At 41.0% G+C, this 20,602-nt stretch overlaps 1 protein-coding gene across 3 annotated transcripts in view; it reads right to left on the minus strand.

The window, feature by feature from the left end:
- NAV3 (neuron navigator 3) overlaps window positions 1-20,602 on the minus strand; it is an 840,800-nt gene that overhangs the window by 185,420 nt on the left and 634,778 nt on the right. For all 3 annotated transcript variants that reach the window (XM_036299344.1, XM_036299343.1, XM_036299341.1), the window contains one exon: window positions 8,482-9,505. In XM_036299344.1, the coding sequence (XP_036155237.1) occupies window positions 8,482-9,505 (1,024 nt within the window). The remainder of the gene's footprint in view (window positions 1-8,481; window positions 9,506-20,602) is intronic.

The following is a 20,602-nucleotide window of genomic DNA, read 5'->3' on the forward strand; positions in this document are numbered from 1 at the left end:
TGAGATGGGCTGGACAAGCCCTGGAACCCTCCCATGGTCCCTCCCTGGCAGGCTAACCTCCGGTGCCCCTCCTCGGCCCCAATTGTGCACTGGTGGGGTCCCTCGGCATGGCCTGTGCCTCTTGCAATCCGGGACCCCTCAGGGGAAGTCAGAGAGCCAGTTTCAGTCCATCCCACAGGCCAGGCCAAGGGACCCCACTGGTGCATGAATTCATGCACCGGGCCTCTAGTAATGATATAAAGAAGTGTGTGTGTGTGTGTGTGTGTGTGTGTGTGTGTGTACCAACATATTATTTATCCATTTAGAAAAAGTGAGGAGCAGTGAGGTCTTGGTTTCTGTACAAAAAAATATCAGGACTCCTTAGATAAAAGCTGAAGCCATAGTAATGAGGGGGTAAGGTCAACTTAGAACACCTGCAGCCAAAAAAAAGGGAGGGGGGCATTCTCAAAAAACAATGGTAAAGAAGTCAGCTTGAAGGGGCTTCCAGTGGCCAAATCAAAGAAAACTTAAGCATCAAAACAAATAGTAATATCGGTAGACTATGTTCCATTGAATACAGGGGGCAAAAGGAGGTTTACAGTTGTGAGTTCATGAAACACAGATTTTATTCTTGTGCTATTATTGATTAATTATTGCATTATTTTCCATATGAACAACTGTAAACATATTTTTCCCCTACCCTTTTGCCCCTAAATAGTAATCCATTAGTCCACACAATTTAAAGAGAGAGAGATGAAAAGAGAAATATCTTTCTTAAAGTAGATTGCCAGGGCCTCAATGTAGAAGAAATAATCTTATTAAAAACTGAGGCCCAGTGCAGGAAATTCCTGCATGGGGGTTGAGGGTCCCTCAGCCTGGCCTGCACCCTCTCCAATCTGGGACCTTTGGGGGGATGTCTGACTGCCGGTTTAGGCCCAATTTCTGCAAGATTGGGCCTAAACTGGCAATCGGACATCCCTCTCACAATTCGGGACCACTGCCTCCTAACCGTTCACCTGCCTGCCTGCCTGCCTGATCGCCCCAACCACTCTGCCTGCCTGCCTGATTGCCCCTAACCCTTCTGCATGCCTGTCTGATCACCCCTAACCACTCGCCTGCCTGCCTGATCACCCCTAACCCCTCGCCTGCAGGCCTGATTGCCCCTAACCACCTCTGCCTCAGCTGCTGCACCTGGGACCTGGGCTTCCCTCCCTCTGGCTGGCTGCAGGCACCTGGGACCCTGGCCAGCTTTGCCCGGGGCCTGTCTCAGGCACTGGGGACTCGGGCCGGCTTCGCCCCGACCCCGGCTTTGTCAGGAAGGACATGCGGAATGATGTCCGGTCTATCTGGACTGATTAGCATATTACCCTTTTATTAGTATAGATCATTTGTCATCCACTGGAGTAAATTATTAATTCAGGCAAGAAACCTCAACGGATGCTAAGTAAGGGTAAAAGTAGATTAAATAATAGAATTTTTACACGCAGTCTCAAAATACTTAGTAAATAAAAATGGGGTAAAATAACTCTAGAGTAGAAAACCATGGCAGACATTCTCTTAAGTGATCAATTTGATACCACCAAAATTGAAAGTATCAATACTGTATGAAACCTAATAGAAAAACACTGAATTATTTTCATGATAGTCCAGATAAATCAAATACATATATATACTATGGGTCTAATCATGAGGAACTATCAGATAAACCTAAATTAAAAAACATTCTAGCAAATGCCTGCCCTCAGCATAGCAATGTCATGAAAATAAAGAAACTACTGAAGAGCCATTCGAGAATGAGGGATATAAGGAAGATATGACAACTGGGTGTGAGTACTTAAGTGTGTATGGGAGTTCTTTGTATTATTCTTGCAAAGTTCCTGTAAGTTAAAATTTTTTCCCCAAGAAAAAGCAAAATGCAGAAAGAAGAAACAAACGGCAATGGCGTGATTAGGCGATCTGGCAGCGAACCTTGAAAGCCAAGTGCAGAAGGGCCCTTAATGAAGTTCCCCTGCTGAGAGACTGCCAACTCCCAGCAGTGCTACACATCAGGCCCTCTTCTAGACGTGTCTCTGTTGTTCAGCCTAAAAAATATTGCTGTGCGAAGGCATTAAAACTGCTGTCTGATGCACAGATATACATCCAACCTAGCAAATTTAAGCTTTTAAAGCAAGCCTTCAATAAGCTTTTTGTGCTGATGACCAATTATGCCCAGTTCCCATAAAACCACAATTGCAGCATAATCTGCAAAAGTAGCTTCGGGGTTTACAAAAGCTCTTTCTGCATGGTTATATGCTCTACATTTCAATCTCTGTAAACTCACAGATCCTCCTACTCAATCTATTGGTTCTATAAATAAGCCAAATTTACAACCACATGGGTATCTTCAAATCTAATATGTTGCATTCTTTGTCTTTTAGAAGAAAGTATAATTGTCAATTTCTCATTGTCACTTTCAGGCAAATTTGAAATCTCACAAAAACTTGTTACAACAAAAACCTCTTTTGAGAATCCATGAAGCTATATATAAGAAACATTATATATTTATAAAAAACACTCACCTATAAATTCAGACTTTCTTGACCTAAATTTACAAATTGAATGTGTATAAAAGGTCTCTGCTTATGTTTAATGAATGCATTTAAAAAGCAAGGTGATTTTCTTCTCTGTATAACATTGCCTTGCCTCATCTAAGGATTGGGCTTCTCTTTTCTTTTGCAAATTACCCACACCCCTGGTTCTGCTCCCTTTGACTAACAGTGGTTCTCAACCTTCCGAATGCCATGACCCTTTAATACAGTTCCTCATGTTGTGGTGACCCTCAACCATAAAATTATTTTTATTGCTACTTCATAACTGTAATTTTGCTACTGTTATGAATCGTAATGTAAATATCTGATATGCAGGATGTATTTAGGCAACCCCTGTGAAAGGGTTGTTCGACCCCCAAAGGGGTCGCGACCCACAGGTTGAGAACTGCTGCTTTAGGAGGCTGCTCTCTGTACAATGCATTATTTTCTTGGCATTTACTACAAATGGTCAGAAAATAAAGACAAAGAATGTAGAGCTAAAAATAGTTGAGTTCTCAATCTTGTTCATGGCTAGTTTGAAATTTTGTTAGGAGCTGCTAAAAAGACTGATGATTAGGAATAATGTACAGGTCTCTCTTTTCTTCTGAATTTTACTAATTCACTATGTTACTGCACATATCTTTGCAAGCACAAAGAATGTAGCTCTAAAGTAATGAACGAAAAGCAATGGAAGAAAAATGACTCGTGGAAATAACGTAGGTATTTTGTGGAAGGTCTGAAGAAGGTAGGATAATTTTTGAACTGCAGGCAAGAAAAACAAAGTTGAAAAATACAATATAAAGGGTAGACACCAAGAAATAGGAGGAACAGTTAAAAATAGGCTCCCCCCCCCCCATTTTAACTATGTTCTTCTCCTTCCTCTTTATTTACTTCCTACAATTGGGACCTTTAATTCAACTCTTAAGAAAGAAACCTCCAACAGTCGGTAACTTCCTCCTTCATCTAGCCGTTCAGTGTGGTTTGTACTACCTAGACCTCTCCCAGTTATAACCCATTTTACAAGTTGAAGACATAGTACTTTCCTCATCATGCTTCATACACATATTAACACACACAGAGACTCATGCATACTGAGAGGGCCAGATTATGCAGCTCTTTATAGGTCTTTGTAATACATTTGAGTTTCATATTTTAAGAGTTATAGACTTCCAATAGATGGTCTCTATTGAAAATGACATCTACAAGTAATACTTTTATGTATGAAGAATGATATTGGAAAGGTCTACAAGGGGAAGTTGGAAGAGTCATTGGAAACTAGGTGAGCATTGGTAGTGACAATCTTGGACCAGGAAAGGAAGGTGGAAAGACAAATGCTGATATAAGATATATTTTGAAGGAAGAATCAAAGGTGAGAATTTTAAGAAAGAAACTTTTAAATCAATGAAAATTCTCACCTTTGCCCTTAGTTATATCTACTCATTAAATGGTTAAAGATATACCAAATTCAAAACTACTTTTACTACATTTTAGTGATAAATGAGTTATAAAAATTTAATATAGAATATCCTTGCATTGCATAGGAAGTAGGACTAAAAAGATATCCATTAACTCCCAGAAGCCAGCATTATATTTTTAGGATTCTGAACATTCAATTTGCAAGAATATATTAGGAGGAGTATATTAGAGTCCCAGAAGGAATAATTAATGACCTAGCATGACCTAGAAGTTGGCTGAGAAAAGGGGGAAAAAAATCTGCATCGGCCATCAAACTTTTCTTTTTTTTAAGGTTATTTATTTTAAAAAATATATGCCTGGGGAGTGGTGGGAACTGGGTGGAGAAGGGCAAAGTGGGGGAAATAGGGGACATCTATAATACTGTCAATAATAATATATATATGTCCCTATGTATGCTTATTTTTATTTTTTTAAATATATTTTATTGATTTTTTACAGAGAGGAAGGGAGAGGGATAGAGAGTTAGAAACATTGATGAGAGAGAAACATCGATCAGCTGCCTCTTGCACACCCCCTACTGGGGATGTGCCTGCAACCAAGGCCCATGCCCCTGACCGGAATCAAACTTGGGACCCTTGAGTCCACAGGCTGACGCTCTATCCACTGAGCCAAACCAGTTAGGGCTGCTTAAAAAACATATATACTACTTATGGATGATTATGTATTTCCCATTTTAAAGGAATTACTAGAGACCCAGTGCATGAAAATTCATGCACTGGTTACCTGAGCCTCAGGCAGCCCTGGGTAGCTGGGCAGCCTCCATCTGAGGCTTGCCTGCACCTCGGGCTGGCCCTGAGCAGCTGGGCAACTGGGCAGCTGCCATCTGAGGCTGGGGGACTGAGGGGACTGGGGGACTCTGGAGGCAGGCACCGCAGCGGGGCTGAGGGGACTGGGAGCTTCCATCTTGTGGCTGTGGGCGCTGCCACCTTTGAGGGCATGGTAGTCAATTAGCATGTTCCCTCCTTATTGGCTGTGGGCTCTGCCATCTTTTAGGGTGGGGCAGTCAATTAGGATATTCCCTCCTTTTTGGCTGTGGGTGCCACCATCTTTGCGATTAGCATATTTTCTCTTTATTAGATAGGATGTTTGTTTGTTTGTTTCTCTCTCTTTATTGATTAAGGTATTACATATAATTTTAAAAAATCTACCATTGACATTTTCCCAGCCAGAATTTCCCCCGTAACAATACCTCTTATTTTTATAATGCAGAAAGAACTGATCAGCAAAGGAGGGCATGCTGTAGACTCAGGCAGATTTGGGTTCAAAGGTAAACTCCTAGCAGCCCTGTGACTTTGAGAGATTATCACTAATCTAACTTGAAATCTGTTTCTTCACCTCTATAGAGTGGGAATAACATTCCGTTCTCATAGTTTCTGATAAAGTATAAATAAGAAAATGCTCATAAAATGCACAAAAATTTGCCCTAGCCAGTTTTGCTCAGTGGATAGAGCGTTGGCCTGTGAACTGAAAGGTCCCAGGTTCGATTCCGGTCAAGGGCACATGCCTGGGTTGTGGGCACGATCCCCAGTGGGGGACTTGCAGGAGGCAGCCGATCCATGATTCTCTCTCATTATGGATGTTTCTATCTCTCTCTCCCTCTTCCTTCCTCTCTGAAATCAATAAAAATATATTTAAAAAAATAAAAATAAATAAAATGCACAAAAATTTTGTAACAGAGACTTACATTAAGTAAGCACTCAGCAAGTGAGAATCTATACTAATAAAAAGGGTAATATGCTAATTAGACCAGACATCTTCCAGATGTCCTTTCAGACAAAGCCATGGTGGTGGGGCCAAGGCAGAGGAGGTTAGGGGTGACCAGGCCAGCAGGGGAGGGCAGTTACGGGCGACCAGGCTGGCAGAGGAGAGCAGTTAGGGGTGACCAGGACAGCAGGGGAGGGCAGTTAGGGGCAATCTGGCAGGCAGGCAGATGAGCAGTTAGGAGCCAGGGGTCCTGGATTGCGAGGGGGATGTCCAACTGCTGGATCGGGCCTAAACCGGCAGTCGGACATCCCCCAAAGGGTCCCAGATTGGAGAGGGTACAGGCCGGACTGAGGGCCCCCCCATCCCTGTGCACAAATTTCGTGCCCTGGGCCTCTAGACTATATATATATATATATATATATATATATATATATATATATATATGCAACCAAACAACTGTGAGCAGACACTCAGTGCACAGGCATGGGAACATGGAACAGACTGATGAATCTCAAAGGAAAGAGGGGAGGGGGAAGGGTGGGAAGAGATTGACCAAAGATCTCATATGCATACTAGAGGCCTGGTGCGTGGATTCGTGCACCAGTGGGGTCCCTCGGCCTGGCCTGTGGGGATTGGGCCAAAACTGGCTGTCTGACATCCCCCGAGGGGTCCTGGATTGCGAGAGGGTGAATCTGTGCACCAGGTCCCTAGTATCATTACAAAACAGTAAATGATTATTATTTATCAAATGATTTTCAATTCCAAAGTCTGTCAGAGATATTGCAGGAATGTCTTTTAATGGAGTTGGAGCAGTCAGAATTGAAAGAATATCAGGGGCTACATAATCCAAATGACATATTTTATTTTTAAGGGAAAATAAATCATTATACAATGGAACCTCGGTTCTCCAACTGAATTCGTTCTGGAAGGGTGTTTGATAAGCAATTTTTTTGAAAACAGAATCATTTCTTTCCACTAGAAATAATGTAAATTGAATTCATCTGTTTCAGTCTCCCAAATGATTCTCTATTTTAAACTTTCTTATGTACAGTACACATCTAATGTACTGTTTAACCTTAAGTACACACTTATTTTCTTAAATTATTTGAGCAACCCCCTACTAGCCTTAAGGGAATCACTTTCAGCACTTGTTCCAGGGGTTTCTTTCAGGAAGTCGGTATGCAGCATCTTCGCTTGTTCATATATCACTGCCTCCGAAATGCAGTCACTGGCTAACTAACTGCTTTTCCTTTATCCAAATCAACAACAGATTTTCTGCCTCTTTAATTGCCTGGGATCATTACTTCTTTCACACCCTTAGCAACATTAGCACTCTGGATGCCTCTTTATGTTTTAAAATTGTGCTAATTGTCCATCTCACCAGCAACAAAAGTATTTCTCCTTTGTTTGTTGCCTGAGAGACTTTTGGTTCAACAACCAACAGAAACACTTTTTCTGTGAACAACTTGGTGAAGAACAGAATGGTTCCAGATGGGAGATGTTCGAGAAATGAGGTTTGCCTGTATTATTTACTTTACTGAAAAACCCATACATTTAATAAATTTAATAAACTGTACACTATATAACCATGACCCTGTCTGATTGTAGCAGATGCCACTTCCTGTTCAGAAAATTTCTTTCCTGCTACTGAACTGCCGACCTGAGAAAAGGGCTGACATTATTCCTCCGAAAGCTCTTTCCTCTCTGAAGGGACAGGGAATAAAAATAGAAACACGTTAGTGACTGACATATTTTTAATCGATTAAAACAAAGCTCGGAGCAATAGGCAAATGTGCTATTTTTATAACTGTATAGTAGAACACACATTTTAAAATATAACATATGATATAAATTTAATACACACACAATAAAATAAATAGAATGCATTTTTTTAAAAAAAATAAAGTATAAATATAATAAATATAGGGTATCCCCAAAAATGTACATATACACTTTGAATAATTATAGAGGCAGTGTTTATTAAAATATATCTCATTTTCAAAATTGAGCTATCAGCTGTTAAAGTGTGTATATATTTTGGGGGGATACCTTGAATATAGGCCATTATTCTTTGCCTAGAAAGTCATGCCTAGGTGTGGGAAATTAATATAAATTCTATGTTGGGAAAACAATGCCTTATAAAGAATATATACTGAACATTTACAATGCGCCAGGATATATAGGAAACATTTTATATACATTATCTCTGCTATTCTCCCCAACCCTATGAGGTAGATACTATTGTTCCTACTTGACAGCTGAAGAAAAAGAGACAGATTTAAGTAACTGTCCAAAGTCATACAGCTGGTCAGAGGCAAAACTGGGCACTCAAACTACCTTTGTCTGATTCCAGAGCCTGCCCCTTTATGGTATACTCTCTCACAGTGAAAACAAAAATATCTGTAAACTCTATAAAACTTAGAACTGTTTTTAAAAGACTAATCATAAAAAATAAGTCTTATTAGTAGCAGCATTAGCAATAGAGAAAGCCATGCCCCTGGCCTCAGGTTTGCTTCTGACAACAAATTGGTTAACTTTTGAAGACCTCAAGTTCTGGAGGAGAGGAAATGGGAGGGGAGCACTAGAGCATAGTGAAGGTTGTATCTTGAAAAATTAAATTCTGGGTCTCTCTCTTCAGAATGAAACACTGCTCCAAAATGACTACGTAAGGCAGGACTCCAGTAACCCTTCTTATTGCACTGAGTGCACAGGCCTGCAGATGTTTCCAGCTGTGGATGAATGGAGGCCAGCTTACCTGTAAATGAACGGAGCCACCGTGGCGGTGTTCGGGTGGCTGTGCTGCTGCTGCTGAGGGAGCTGGACAGCACCATTTCCCGTGGTCTGCCCACTGCCCTGTGCCACTGACCCAGCACAGGAACCAGAGGGAGAAGCTTGGCCGGCCTCCCTTCCTTCCAGAGGAGCAGGGCAATTGGATGTGCTTGCTTTCTCGGTGATTACGGGCTTAGGTAAGGACTGGGAAGGGCTTCCCTTGGTAGTCCTGAATTTTTCAGACTCCTTGTTGGCTGTGCTGCCCGGTGAAATGGTCTGTTTTGCTGTTGGCACCTTGGAGCCCGGTTTTGGAATCCCACTGGAGGACGGGATTAAGCTTTCCTTCTTGGTGGCTGTCGTCTTGCTGCCCTTTGGGATCAAACTTGCAATTTTAGAAGTCTTTTTCGGAGCCGTCTCCGTCACCTGGTCCTTCTCATCCTTGACTGCTTTTTCAGCGCAAACTTTATTTTTGTCCCTGTTCTTGTCCTCCTTTTCCTTTGGCTGGAGCAAAGACTTTTTATTGCTGAGATTTTTGCTGCCAGCTTTTGGGGGGGCTAATTTAGGGGATGCTTTGGGGCTGCTATTGGTTGAGCCACCGCTATTCAGACCACAGCTGAAACCTTCCATTTCACCAGATTCAGAAAAGACATCGTCATCCTTCCCACCATCACTGGGTCCTGAACTGGGAGGCTGCGGGGGACGTAAAGCAGTCCTGGCATTGACCAGCTTGAATTTTTCTAGCATGGATTTCTGTCCCGAGGGAGCTGTTTTGACCCCTTCAGAGCCAGGGGGCTTCAGTCTGTCTGTAGGTGGTGTGGGAGAGGTGGCTGGGCTCGACTGCTTTACCGTCAGCATGGTGGAGGTGGCACTGTGCTTGACATTCATGGACTTGCTGCGCCAGGGCTTGGCACTCGGAGAAGGGATGGCGGAGGCAGGGGGCTGCCCAGCAGTGGTGGGGGGCTGCATGTTCCCATTTATACCTGAAGATGGCTGAGGTCCTTTGGAGGAATCTGGACATCAAGAGAAGTAGTACAGAAAAGGCTGATTAGATTTGGCCACTTATACCATACCACTGCATAATCCTAACTGCAGACACATAGAAGTATTTCTTCTGTAACTGAAGACAGACATGCCCTGTGGCATCAGACACTTTTGTGATGTGGTTGTTTTGCTTTATTTTAGCTTCTAAAACTACTTTGACCCAAATGGACTTTGCTAGGCAGAAATATCTAAAGATGAATAAAACACTATCCCTCCTTCTAAGCAATTCTGTATGTTTTTAAAAATTATTGATGTAGCTCATAGCAGTAAACTGATATTCCATTTAGCCTTATAAAAATATGCCATAGAGTGAATACTGAGAAATTGCTTAAACCTATAGGTAGCCTACCTTATTATTATCTGATTAAATATGCTTATGAATCATGATTTAGCTTTTTGTTAATATTGCTTATTTTTATTTGTATAAAAAGCCTTTAAATGGGTCAAATAATATTATATGGGTCAAATAATCTACTAAGACATATAAAAATATATACACCCTATATAATAAAAGCCTAATATGCTAAGTGTCCGGCCAACCAGTTGGCTGTTCAACCTATCAAAGTGGAATATGCTAATAATATGCTAAGGCCACTCAACTGCTCACCATGATGTACACTAACCACCAGGGGGCAGATTCTCCAACCAGTAGGTTAGCTTGCTGCTGGGGTGCAGTCAATCAGGACTGAGTGAGACAGGCCAAACATGCCCTGGAGTCCTCCCACAGTCCCTCCCCAGCTAGCTAACTTCCCATGTCTCTCCCCGCCCTGATTGTGCACCGGTGAGGTCCCTCGGCCTGGCCTGCATCCTCTCACAATCCGGGACCCCTTGGAGGATGTCAGAGAGCTGATTTCAGCCTGATCCCTCAGGCCAGGCCGAGGGACCCTACTAGTGCATGAATTTGTGCGCTGGGCCTCTAGTCTATCAATAATAACCTTAACTGTAAATGGATTAAATGTTCCAATCAAAAGACATAGGGTAGCTAAAAGGATATTGAAAACATGACCCAAATATATGCTGTCTATAAGAAACCCACCTCAGAACAAAAGAATCACACAGGATGAGAGTGAAGGGATGGAAAAATATTTTGGAAACAAGAAAAAGCCGGTGTGGCAATATTCATATCTGACAAAATGGACTTCAAAATAAAGGCCATCACAAAAGACAATAAAAGTCACTATATATTACTAAAGGGATTGATCCAACAAGAGGATATAACCTTGGTAAACATATATGCACCCAATATAGGAGTACCTAAATATATTAAAAAAAATTTCTGGAGGATGTTATAAGAGAGATCAACAATACAGTCATAGTAGTGGACTTTAATATCCCGCTGATTTCCCTGAATAGATCTTCCAGAGAAAAAAATTAACAAGGAAACAGAGACTCTAAATGACACATTGGATCAGATGTATATGACATTTATAGAACATTTCACCCCAAAGCATCAGAATATACATTCTTCTCAAGTGCACATGGGTCTTTCTCAAAGATTGACCACATGTTAGGACACAAAACAAGTCTCTACAAGTTCAAGAAGATGTAAATCTTATCAAGTATCTTCTCAGATCACAGTGGAATGAAATTAGAAATAAACTACAGTAAAAACACCCCAAAATATTCAAATACATGGAGGCTAAATAGCATGTTATTAAACATTGAATGGGTTACAGATATCAAGAAATAAATAAAAAAACTTTCTAGAAACAAATGAAAATGAACACAGAACAACCCAAAACATATGGGACACAGTGAAAGCAGTCTAGAGGGAAGTTCATAGCACTATGGGCCTACAAAAATACAAGAAAAATTAACAATAAACTATACAACCCTATAACTTAAAGAATTAGAAAAAGAACAAGAAGATCCCAGCATAAGTAGAAGAAAGGAAAGAATACAAATTAGAGCAGAATTAATGACATAAAGACTAAAAAAAAAAAAAAAAAAAAAAAAAACAATACAAAAGATCAATGAAACCAAGGGCTGGTTCTTTAAAAAGATAAATAAGATTGATAAACTGTTAGGCAGACTCGCCAAGAAAAAAGAGAGAGGACCCACATATATAAAAGCAGAAACAAAAGTTTTAATTAACATGCTTTTATTTAAATAATACCCTCATAACACAAAAAAACCCCTGAAACACAAAGAGGTTAAACAACCTGGCCAAAGTTATAAAATTTGTAAGGCATAAAACTGAGAACTGAACTCACCTTGGATTCCATGTTAATTATATCAATGGCCATATTATGCTATTTTGCAAATGTATATGGATAAGTTTAATGGCTCATTAAATATAGTGTTATTCCTTAACTATAGAAAACAGTGATTATCAAAGTCATGCCTTTAGTTGAATTATATCAAGTGAACTTTCTTTCTTAATTGCCTTGATTCAACTGAAAACTAAGAACACCTTGAAACAGTGAATTTTCTTAACTTCATTGAATTGTGTACATGTTCATGACCTCACTGTTTTGCTGAGTTGTGTCCAACATATATGCCTCTATTTTTCTATTAATCCCAGCAATATTGATCAATGCTATTCAGTTCCTACAATCTTTAGAATTTTAATCTATGCACACCATCTGTTAAAATTTACTGAGTGGCTAGTCTATGCAAGACAGTCTAAGACACCACATACTCTAGTCAGAGGAAAGAAAACAGACTTATACATGATGAGAGGTATATATTAAATATTAAATGACTAGGAAGTGGGAAAGAAAATGGTCAGAATCAGAGTTGCACAAGGGGTGTACAATATTTAATAAAGTCAAAACAGATGAGCTAAGGGTATTATGTAAGCATTCGAAGCAGGTGGAACTTTTTATAGAATTATTTTAGGGAACAATGTGAAAATTTTGTTCTATTTATATTTAAAAATACATACATACATACATACATACATTGGGATGCAGAGTTGTAGAGAAACATTGCCCTCCACCCCCAATCAAAGCATAGTACGCTGTGAATATTGTTAAGGGAAAGATAATGGCATCATATTGAATTCATCCTCATTTTCTTACATGGCTCTCAAACGTTATTTGTAATATATTTTGTTCTATAATGAAAATAATGTTAATAATTACTACAAATATAATAACGCTAACTGGCATTTTATTGAAGGTTCTTCAACTGCATTATCTTACATCAGTGTCCCAACAATCCCATGAGGTGGGAAGGGCTCCTATTTCTAATTCGTATTTGTCGAAACAAAGCTTTGAGAGCCTAAGGAACTCATTCACCACTAGTGAGGAGTTTGTTGGGAGCTCAGATTTGATCCCACATTGTGTGTCCCTAAAGCCCAAGCTCTATTACTTTCGCGGAGGAGTTAACATAGAGGCTCACATAGAGGTGCTCAATCTGTACTGTGCACACGAATCACCAGAGACCTCACTAAACGCCCACCACATGATTCTGCAGGTCTGCAGTGGCTCTGAGATGCTACAATTGCTAAGGAGCTTCCAGATGCCACCAGTGCTCCTGGTCACAGACCCTGTTCTGAGTCGCAACAGTTTAACAGACTCAGAAATCCTGGCAATTGCTTGTACTATCAGTTTCAAAGGCTTGTTTCTTACGGCAGTACCCAGACTGGCTAAATTTGCTAAGTGTTCCATAGCTGTGTTGCATTAACTTTCTTCACTCTTTGAACATTCGAAACCTTTGCCAGTTCCACATTCACCTGGATGGTTGGCAATTTATGGCGAGGATCACAGAAAACAAAAAGCAGCCCATCAGGTTTCCCTAATGTCCTTTATTTCATCATTTTAGTCACATATTTAGCATGCGTCATGCATGTTTATGCAACTGGATTAAGAAGTCAGGAGAACTCCTACCCTGGCATATCTGGGAACATTGGTGGCGGTGCGAGGAGAGGGTGGAAAAAATAGTCAAGGTGCTTTTGAAATGTGCTGACATTAGCTAGATAGACTGTGATCAGCGTTCAAGTACAGAAGAGGAATTTCAATATCACTGCACTGAAAACGGAGACAGGAGGGACTACAAATTAGAACATTCACCATCACGGTCACAGCAACAGCTTTAAAATTATTCTCAGATGAGTACACATGTATAAGACACTTCTCTAAGCTCAACTGAAATCTGTCCCCAGCCTGTCTCTATATAGAAGCAATGAGGAGCTTCAAGTTTCATTAAGAGGGCAAATCATAAGCTGCTGTGCATCAGGAGGGCATTGGAATAATGAGTCTCTCCAGACTCCTCTCAGTGAAGGTTGCATAACAACCCCAGCTGAAATGACAGCATCTACAGCTCTTACAGAGTGGGTGTCACCACAAATTCTAGTTTCTGTGCCATTTATATAGTCAACTAGAAGCCCGGTGCACAAAAATTTGTGCACGTGTGGGGGTGGGGGGAGGATCCTCTCAGTCCGGCCTGTGCCCTCTCACAGTCTGGGACCCCTCAGGGGATGTCCACTTGCTGGTTTATGCCCACTCCCCGGGGTATGGGGCCTAAGCTGGCAGTCAGACGTCCCTCTGGCAGCCCAGGAGCCCTCAGGGGATGTCCACTTGCCAGCAGGGAGCAGGCATAAGCTGCAGTCGGACATCCTGCATTGAGCGTCTGCCCCCCGCGGTGGTCAGTGTGTGTCATAGTGACCAGTCATTCCCAGTCGTTCTGTTGTTAGGGTCAGTTTGCATATTACCATTTTGTTATATAGGATAGAGGCCTGGTGCACGGGTGGGTTCTGGCTGGTTTGCCCTGAAGGGTGTCCCAGATCAGGGTGGGGGTCCCGCTGGGGTGCCTGGCCAGCCTGGGTGAGGGGCTGAGGACCATTTTCAGACTGGCCACACCCCTTCAGTGTGAGGGTCCCCACTGGAGTGCCTGGCCAGCCTGGGTGAGGGGCTGAGGACCATTTTCAGACTGGCCACACCCCTTCAGTGTGAGGGTCCCCACTGGAGTGCCTGGCCAGCCTGGGTGAGGGGCTGATGGCTGTTTTCAGGCTGGCCACAGTCCCTTCAGGGTGGGGGGTCCTGCGGGGGTGCCTGGCCAGTGTAGGTGAGTGGCTGATGGCTGTTTGCAGGCTTCCCATGGCCCCCAGCTGCCCAAGCTCCCAGTGAGGCTGGCTGGAAGCAGGTATCTGGGATTTATTTATCTTCTATAATTGAAACATTGTTGCCTTGACCAGAGGCCACAGCCAGCCAGGGCAGGCGGGAAGTTTGGCTTCCTTCATCGCCGGGGCAACCAAGCCTCCTGCTTGCTCCAGCTCTGTGGCTGCTGGCCACCATCTTGGTTTGGTTAATTTGCATATAGTCACTCTGATTGGCTGGTGGGCGTGGCTTGGGGCATAGCAAAGGTGTGGTCAATTTGCATGTTTCTCTTTTATTAGATTAGATATTGAGTCCCTGGTCAAACTGAGATATTTCTGAATGTTAATAACTCAGCTTTTGACTGTGAATGAGTTGCTATCTAGCTATGGGGAAAAGAACAGATGCCTAATGTACTTATGTAAAGGCATTTCTGCAATTGATTTTATCTTGCATTTTCAGGGCCTATTTGTGCCTACAGCACTGTTTCTTGCCTCTGGCCTTCAAGGAAAAATTTCTTCCACTCCTTTCCTCTCTTTTCCTTCCCCTTCTTCTCCCATTTCCATATCTGCTATCACCAATTCCACTACAGACAAATAATGTAATTCATCAATTGCCTGCTTTTTCAAAGTACTCTCATACATGGTATCAGATTTAAAGATCATCATATATGGTATCTCATTGAAAGCCATAATAATCTGCATTATATTTATGATTTCTCCTGTTAGAAATAAGAAAACTGAAGCTTGGAAAGACAAACCAACTTGATCCAATTCATACAGATAGCAAAATTTAGAGAGAAAAAATGAAAATTGGGACTCTTCTGACTCCAAAATTTGGAGGCTTTTGACTCTCTCTTCTTTCCATGTTTGTTGTATGTCCAGAAATTCTTCTGGGACAGCTCTCCAGAAGGCCACATGCTGGGCACCACAGTGAAGTTAACTGGGTAACTTGTGAAGTGTGGTTTTCTTCCTCAATGAGCAGTGTATAAATGAGGAGAGCATCATAAAGATACTGTCTACTCAGTGAAATATATGTAGGTGGCCAAAGTAGGTTACAGTTGTAATACAAATGACAATACAATGATTAATAAATAATAACATAAGAATGAACACTGTTTTGCTTACTCATACCTGTAAACCTACTTTTGCCCACACCTATATACTATATCCTTGGGCATCCTGCTTGTGCCATCCTTCAGAATTGATATAAGAATAGATTTTATTTTTATATGTTTTTATTGGCTTGAGAGAGGGGTGGAAGGGAGGGGGGGGTGCAGAGAAACATTGATGAGAGAGAAACATTGAATATGTGCCCTCACAAGGAATTGGACTGGTGACCTCTTGTTCATATATCTACAATCAATCACTGAGACATGCCAACCAGGCAAGAATATATTTTAATTCACTCTTAGAAAACATCTAAATTCTAAAACATTACATTCTAAATTCTAAAAATCCCAGAGTTCATTTTTAATGATCTCATGTTGCAAAACAATAACACTGATGACCTGGGGAAAATGCCAATGTAGTTCTAAAATTAATACATGGAGGTAAATGTGGAGGCCACAACAGGCATATGGGAAAAAAATATATATATATTTAGTTGATAGTATTACAGATATCTCCCATTTCCCTTCCTTTCCTCCTTGAAAGAACCAAGCAGAAACACACCCTCCTCCCTCTTCAAGGACGAAGCAGAGACACACTCTCCTCCCTCTCCTCTATCTTGTCTTGCAAGGCTGGGCCCTCAGCCCGAGCCCCCCCCCCCTTTCTGAGAGTGACCACAAGAATGCTGGTATTGTCCTAACTCCCCCAACCATCACCTGAGTGGACCAATGAAGCTCCAGAAATGTAGCTAAGGTCCTAATAAGGCTATAGTGGAGGACGGCTCTAACCTTCAGAATGTGCTGGTCACTTCCTGACCCTTATACTGTAAAACCCTGACCTAAATGACCAATCTCTGTAACTCACGTCACCCCTAAAGCCCACTCCAATAACCTGCCCTATATAACCTTTGTTCTCCTGGGACACGCTCTCTCGCCTTACCACTGCATCAGACAGAGGCTGGGAGCCAATCCTAGGATTGATTAATAAAGACTCCTTGCTTTTGCATCAGAAGAGGCTCCCTGGTGGTGGATTATTGGGGACCCCGAACTCTGGGCATAACACTCCTCATCTAGGAGATTTCTCTGTAGAACTTTAGTTTGCTCTAGAGCAGTGGTTCTCAACCTTCCTAAAGTTGCGACCTTTTAATACAGTTCCTCATGTTGTGGTGACCCCCAACCATAAAATTATTTTTGTTGCTACTTCATAACTGTAATGTTGCTACTGTTATGAATCATAATGTAAATATCTGATATGCAGGGTGTATTTAGGCGACCCCTGTGAAAGGGTCGTTCAACCCCCAAAGGCATCACGACCCACTGGTTGAGAACCGCTGCTCTAGAGCCCAGCTCGATGTGCCAACAGTGTTATTAGCCTCAGAAAGGATACAGGGAACATACTCAATTATCTCCTCTTCCTCACTGAATAGTGTATTACTTAAATGGAAGCAAACCAGCTTTCAACCCAAATGGTAACAAAAGTAAAAACCATGTGGATGACAACAGCAGGATTCTTTTGAAAGGATTCGCTGGGTAGCAGCATTGCACTCAGTGATATATATGTCTCCTGCTAAATTTAGGACAATTTAAGCATCGCAGGACACTGTGAAAGGGAGAAAATGATTAATCAATGTGGCCATAGCAATTAGTTTGGCAAATAATACATTTAGACTCTCATTTCATAATACACACCAAAATACCTTTGAACATTTTAAAAAGTAAAAAAAAAAAAGTAGCATTCAAATCCAAATATATATACATACTGTAACCTGCTGGCCCCTTGTTCACCTCACCAAGCTCTCTTCCATAAATGATTGCTTGTGCAGTGCCTCCATCATCAATTTTATGACTCGGCAAAAACATGGATCCTAGGGGCCCTGTGCATTCGGCACATGCTTACTTTGTACCACTCCCAATGTTAGAGTGCCACTTGGTGGAGTATTGTAAAATTTAGGGAAGCTTCCATTCACCAGCCAGTTTTTAAAAAGTATGCCATTTCTGTATAGGCATGTATAATATGTATACACCTCACTCTGAGCATTTATACATGGGCAAACAACATATGCTCCCGTCTCTATTTAACCATAGCACCTGATATATGTACCTAATTATGTTGCCTCATGAAAATCCCAAAGAGTAAGTTGAAATTATCATGTAAACATTATTTTTCAGGCTTATGTAAGTATTAAGAAAATAAAAGTCATGGCGAAATACATACTTAAATAATCAGTGAAGGAATATAAATAAAATATATCTGCATTGCCTTGAAAAGGAAATAAAACAGTTCATTGATCTCACAGTCATTACAGAGTGATTAAAAACAACAACAACCCACAAGTCAACAAACAACAAGTGTTGGTGAGGATGAGGAGCCAAGGGAAGGCTCATGCATTGTATGTGGGAATGCAGACTGGTGTATATGGGAAAACAGTAAGGAGTGTCCTTAAATAATAAAAAAAAAAATGGAACTGTTTTATGACCCAGTGATTCCACTTCTGGGTGTATATCTGAAGAAACCCAAAACACTAATTCCAAAAATTATATGCACCCCTATGTTTATTGCAGAATTATTTCCAATAGGCAAGTTATGGAAGCAACTCAAGTGCCCATCAATAGATGAGTGGATAACAAAGCTGTGGTACATATACACAAAGGAATATTACTCAGCCACAGAAAAGAACGGAATCTTACCATTTACAACAGCGTGGATGAACCTAGAGGATACTATGCTGAGTGAAATAAGTCATCAGTCAGAGAAAGACAAATACCATATAATTTTGCTTATATGTGGAGTCTAGAGAACAAAATACATGAATAAACAAAACAGAAACAGATTCACAGATACAAAGAAAAGTCTGATGGCTGGAGAAAATGGGTGAAAAATGTGAAGGAATTAAAAAGTACAAATTGGTAGTTACAAAATAGTCATGGGGATGTAAAGTACAGAATAGGGAATAGGCAATATGTTGTAATAATTATATATGGTACCAGATAGGTACTGGAAATATCGGGGGGGGGGGGCACTTTATAAAATATATGAATGTCTAACTACAATGCTGTACACCTGAAACTAAAACAAAATAATATCGAATGTAAACTGTAATTTAAAAATAAAATTTACCCCTGGCCAGTTGGTTGAGTGTCATCCTGTTTTGAAATGCCAGTGCAATTTCCGGTCAAGTCACATGCCCGGATTGCAGGCTTGATTCCCAGTAAGGGTTGTGCAGGAGGCAGCCGATCAATGAATCACTCTCACAACGGTGTTTATCTCTCTCCCTCTCTCACTAAAAATCAATAAAAAATAAAATAAAATTTAAATTAAAAAAGTACTTCCTAAATTAGTTAATCTCGGGGGCGAAGGGGTATCAAAGGATTTACATTCCCCTAAAAGAAAAATGGAGAAAATACTTAAGAACTAGATATCTATATTTATAGCAGTCAAAATTCCATGGCTAATCAACATTCACATTAAACCTTATAGTTTTCAAAAGTTCAATTGAAAATGTTGCTAAATTCTTTGTATGGATCCTATTAGATGTATGTTGGGTCAATGAAAGTAAACACTTCCACCCAGAAGATACTTCATCAGGACTCAGGAGAAGACGGGATGGGTGGTCTTCAGTCAATGCACAGGTACAATGTACACATCACACGGGAGAAACAAGGAAAAGATGGCAGCATGCCCTCTGGTGCTGGGGCATGTCTCCTAGCAACATGGAAAAATAACTCTCTGCTAACAAACTGTCAAATAATATGTGTTTACAGACCATCACTTAGAAACTGAATTCCAGATAGAGCTAGGAATATTAACATTCCCAATAATTCCAAGCTGTTTAAACTTTTTCATACTTATCCAGATTTTATCAAACAAGAATGATTTCTTATGATAATTTACTTCAGGAACATAAAGTGTATGTCCAAATGAATCAGGGTATCGTTTTCTTAGGATCCCTGATTCCCAGTGAACAAATATTTGATGTTTCTTTAAAGCATATATCTGTCTAGAGTACTCTTGTCAGGTACATGGGCAAAGTGATAAATGCTGATGTCAGGACATATTACTTATTCATTGTTAGTTTCTAAATGGCAGGTCACCAAGAGAATAAATTTGGACTCTCAAAAGAAATGATTATTCTAGAAACAATGCTATCTTCATTTCACCACTTGTTTTGAGAAAAAATTTTCCCATTTCAACAGAATGGTGGGATGATATTGCCTTGTATTACAGCATTTCTGTTTCAGCCTTCTCTTCTAGTGATAATCTATGGCCATGTTCACTGATATTTAATTCATTTAGTGAAACACTGAAATGAACATTATTATTAAAGTAATGTGAGATGTTTCTTTTGAAGTGCAGTTTATGATTCTCTATGATTTCCTTTCATTAGATGTCACACAATTTGCAAATAAGCTATTTTATAATCCCATATATGTGAAAAGCTACTGTGCTTTCAACAGGGAAATGAAATTGTTTTAATTGTGAATAAACCTTTACTGTCATATATAATAAAAGGCCAATATGCAAATTGACCGAACAGTGGACCAACTGGTCACTATGATGTGCACTGACCACCAGGGGGCAGACACTCAACGCAGGAGCTACCCCCTGGTGGTCAGTGTGCTCCCACAGGGGGAGCGCCGCTCAGCCAGAAGCCAGGCTCATGGCTGGCAAGCACAGTAGCGGTGGCAGGAACCTCTCCCACCTCCGTGGCAGCGCCAAGGATGTCCAACTGATGGCTTAGGCCCACTGCCTCTGGGACCGGCCTAAGCCATCAGTTGGACATCCCCTGAGGGCTCCCGGACTGTGAGAGAGTGCAGGCTGGGCTGAGGGACCCACCCCCTGAAGTGCTTGAATTTTGTGCACTGAGCCTCTAGTCTATTATAAATTCTAGAGATTCTTCAATACATTCATATCACTCATC

This window comes from Myotis myotis, unplaced genomic scaffold, assembly GCF_014108235.1.
Source record: "Myotis myotis isolate mMyoMyo1 unplaced genomic scaffold, mMyoMyo1.p scaffold_m19_p_3, whole genome shotgun sequence".
In the NCBI taxonomy this organism is placed as follows: Eukaryota; Metazoa; Chordata; class Mammalia; order Chiroptera; family Vespertilionidae; genus Myotis; species Myotis myotis.